At 57.2% G+C, this 3,850-nt stretch overlaps 1 protein-coding gene across 1 annotated transcript; it reads right to left on the bottom strand.

Moving 5' to 3' along the window:
- Nucleotides 1-12: 12 nt before the first annotated feature.
- On the bottom strand, nucleotides 13-2,302 carry ETH_00018830 (uncharacterized protein; the record flags this gene model as incomplete). The annotated part of the gene is made up of 3 exons (XM_013376699.1): nucleotides 13-172; nucleotides 572-742; nucleotides 1,482-2,302. Coding segments are annotated over 3 exons (1,152 nt in total), but the record flags the coding sequence as incomplete, so codon positions are not given.
- Between the last annotated feature and the right edge of the window lie 1,548 nt (nucleotides 2,303-3,850).

The raw sequence follows: 3,850 nt of genomic DNA, 5'->3' as shown, positions 1-3,850 counted from the left end.
CCCCTGGGGGGCCCCCAGGGTTTGAAGAGGCGAGGGTACATACAAAAGGTCTGCGGAGATGGAAAAGGGTTTGGTGGCGATGTGGGGCAGCTTTTCGAAAAGGCGGAAAAGGGCCAACTCCTTCTTGTGGAGAGACACCAGAGGCCGGCACAGGCGAAAGACGGGACACTCCCTGCATGCGCACAGGACACGCAATATGCGGGGCTGGACAACGCATGCATGCATGCAAGCATGCGTTATGTGCATGCATGCGTTATGTGCATGCATGCGTTATGTGCATGCATGCGTTATGTGCATGCGTGCGTTATGTGCATGCGTGCGTTATGTGCATGCGTGCAAGCATTGTGCACGCGTGCGTTATGTGCACGCATGCGTTATTTGCATGCATGCATTACGTGCATGCATGCATTACGTGCATGCATGCATGAAGTGCATGCATGCATGCGCACATGCATGCGGGCTGGGGCTGGAGGCTCGACGTGGGGCTGGGGGCGCAAGCAAACTCGGCCTCTGGCTGCAGCGCCCCAAACCCCAAACCCTAAACCCCAAACCCTAAACCCTAAACCCTCACCTGTCGTCCACGGGGGCCGCCTCCATGGCCAGCAATCTGCCCTCTCCGTAGCAAATTCTTTCTAAGACCGAAAGAGCAGCACCAGAAACGGAGTCGCCTGTACACACCACTGGGGTGTACGTACACCCCAGCAGCCGCTGCTGCGCGCAGAAAGCCCGCAGCGCCCGGACCCTGCAGCAGGAGAAACAAAAGGAAAATGAAGAATGTTAAAAATAAATAATAAATATTAAAAATATTTAATAAATATTTAAAATTAACAAAAATAATTGTTTCCATTTGCACTGACGATCTAAAACGGAAAAGTCCACTCCTCGTGGCGGCCAGGTGTACAGACACCCAAACCTGCTGCTGCGCACCCCCGCTGCTGCTGCTGCTGCTGCTGCAGGTCCTTTGTGGATTTACTTTTGGCATTTTGACTACTTAAAAACACTCAAATCCAGAAAAAGCATTTTGAAGATAAATACTCTTCTAAATATCAAAATAAACCCTTTTACGCCAAGCTAAAGCTGCAGCGCCTGCTGCTGCAAATATTTTACTTTTATTATATTTTAAAACTATTTCTATTTATATATTTCATTTTAATAAACGCAAATACAAAAATATATTTTTATTTATAATGCATGCAGATGTGCGGAAAGAGGGAAAAAAACAAATGCAAAATATCCAAAAATGGAAACTTCCACATTTGCAGCAGCAGCAGCAGCAGCAGCAAACAGCGCAGCACCAACAGCAGCCAAAGGGACTAAACAGGCAAGAAATACGTGCAGCAAGAAGCAAACTGCTGCTGCTGCTGCAGCTGCTGCAGCTTCTGCTGCTGTTGCCACTGCTGCAGCAGCTTCTGCTCTGGCGCTGCTGCTGCTGCTGCAGCAGCAGCAGCAGCAGCTGCTGCTGCTGCTGTGAGGAGCCTCACCGGAGGGCCCTGCAGAGCCTCTGAGCTGCTGCTTTGTCTGTCTGGAAAGTGCGCGCGAGCAGCAACTTTAATTTAAGTTCTTTTTTTTGAATTTCTTTTACTTCCTGCGCGCTGCAGCGCCGGCCGTCCAGGTGTACGTACACCTCAGCCCCCGCCCCACACAAAAGCTGCAGCCCCAGCGGGTGCAGCAGCACGCAGCGGACAGCAGGCCACTTGGCCTTAATTGCTGCTTCCAGTTCGAACGCAAAGCCCCCTGCTGCTGCTGCTGCTGCTGCTGCTGCTGCTGCTGCTGCTGGCGACGGGTCCCAGGCCGGCAGCAGCAGCCGCTGCGTATCGACGTAGACGGCGACGCAGCTGCCAAAGTCCGCCTCTTCTATTTTCGGGCCAGCAGCAGCAGCAGCAGCAGCTGCTGCTGCTGCTGCTCGCTGCTTCTGCTGCTGCATGCGCCGCACTTGCTGCCGCTTCTGAATTGCTTCCTCCGCCAGGTGCAGCAGCGAGAGACTCGCGTCTCCGCCTGAGAGCGCAATGTAGAGCGGCGGCCCTTCTGTGCTGCTGCTGCTGCTGCTGCTGCTGCCGCATGCACTACCGTCCTGCTGCTGCTGCCGTTGCTGTTGCTGCTGCTGCTGCTCTTCCGCGAGTTTCTGCCGCAAGCCAGCGAACTCTGCTGCGAAGGCGCGCCTGACCAGCAGCAGCAAACAGCTGCGGCAGCACTTTTCTCTTGCTGCAGCAGCAGCAAACTCGCCGGGGCATCTGTAGCAGCGGAAGAGGCCGTCTGCTGCTCTCTGCCTTTGCGGCTTGGCTGGGGTGCGTCCCGCAGCCATTTTGGCTCACGCTGCTGCAGTCCTGCTGCTGCTGTTGCTGCTGCGGCTGCTGCTGCGGCTGCTGCTGCAGTTCAAGTGGGACTCCCAAGGGGCAGCTGCAGCACCGAGACGCAAAAGACTTGCTGCTGCTTCTCCGTCCATGGCGGCGCCTCTGTCGTGAGGAAGACAGCTTAAATTTAGCTCCACCTGCGGTGCATGCAGCACCTGCCGCTGCTGCTGCTGCTGCAGCAGCAGCAGCTCCTACGGCCGCTCAAATGGGCCCTGCGGAGGCTTCCAGCTGAGACTGTGCTGCATGCAGCTGCAGAGAGGCTTCGAAGGGCTTCCAGGCAGCCGCTGGGAACAAAAGCCTCGAAAGTTGAACGCGGGAGAAGGGGCAGTTGCAAGCAGCACAGAAGAATTGGGAGCCCCTAGAGGGAAAAAAAGTGCAATAAGAGGGAAAGAGCTCTAGACTTGGGCGAATTGGCGAGAGTTTCCCCGAGAAGTAGCCGCATTCAGGTTTGAGGCGGCTGCGGAGGCGGCCATTCAAGTGGTGGCGGCTGGGGCTGATCACGCCCCACACGCGGCGTTGTAAGGAAAAGTAAACCGCGGGATAGGCTGAAAATGCGAAGTGATAGCTGAAGGGACTTTATTCGGCGCAAAAAGACTATTTTTTGGGGGAGGATCGGAAGTGCGGAAAGTGCGGGTGGTGGCACTGCGCGGAGCCGAGCTGTACGTACAGCGGGAGTGGGTTGCTGCGATGCGGAGCCGGAGTGGCTGCTGAGGAAAGCAGCAGCGTCTCAAGAGTAAAGCTGGCATTTCTTTTTTATTTTCTTCTTATTTATTGTTGTCTGCCGGGTAGACGCGGCAGCTTCTCTTTTTCCCCTCCGCTGCAGCAGAGGTGCCCATCTTTGGCGACCACCTTGGTTCTGTTCAGTTCCTTGCTTTGGCGCCGCCGCTGCTTGCTTCCCTGACGGCCGCCTCAAGAACTGAACTCTCCAATATTTAATTTTCTTCTTTTCCAACGCAAAGAGGTACAAAAATCTGCATTTGAATCCCTGGCTTCCTCCCGCCGGCCCGCCGCCGCAGCCTTTGCTGCTGCTGGCCGCTCTCTCCCGCTGCAGCCTCTGCTGCCTTGTTGCTGCTCCTTTCTCTGTTTTTCTTGCTGCTGCTGCACGGGGGCCCCTCCGGGGCAGCAGCAGCTGCCTGGGGGCCCGCCGCGCTGCCTGTTCCACGGGCCTCCCCCTGTGGGGGCCCTCGGGGGGAGTGCGGCTCTTGCATGCAGCTCGCAGCAGTACCCTTTCGCTGCTGCTGTTGCGTCCTTTTGGAGGCCCCTCGCCCCCGAGGCGGGGGCCCCTCTCCCCCGCTGGGGGCCCCCAGGGGGCCCCCGGTCCCGCGGGTTAGGGGCCAGCGGGGCCCCCCGGGGGCCCCACAAGCTGGGTTTAGGACAGTTGTTGGTGGCGGTTGCTGCTGCTGCTGCTGCGGCCAGGTGTCTGCAGGCGGCGTGCGTGGCGTTGTGTGTGTTGCTTCGCGCAGGGATTGCGCCGCAGCAGCAGCAGCAGCAGCAGCAGC

The sequence above is a fragment of the Eimeria tenella genome, genomic scaffold, assembly GCF_000499545.2.
Source record: "Eimeria tenella Houghton genomic scaffold, Eth_scaff391, whole genome shotgun sequence".
NCBI classification, from domain to species: domain Eukaryota; phylum Apicomplexa; class Conoidasida; order Eucoccidiorida; family Eimeriidae; genus Eimeria; species Eimeria tenella.
Note: the sequence above shows the minus strand (reverse complement) of the source record. Positions and strands in the feature narration are given on the sequence as shown.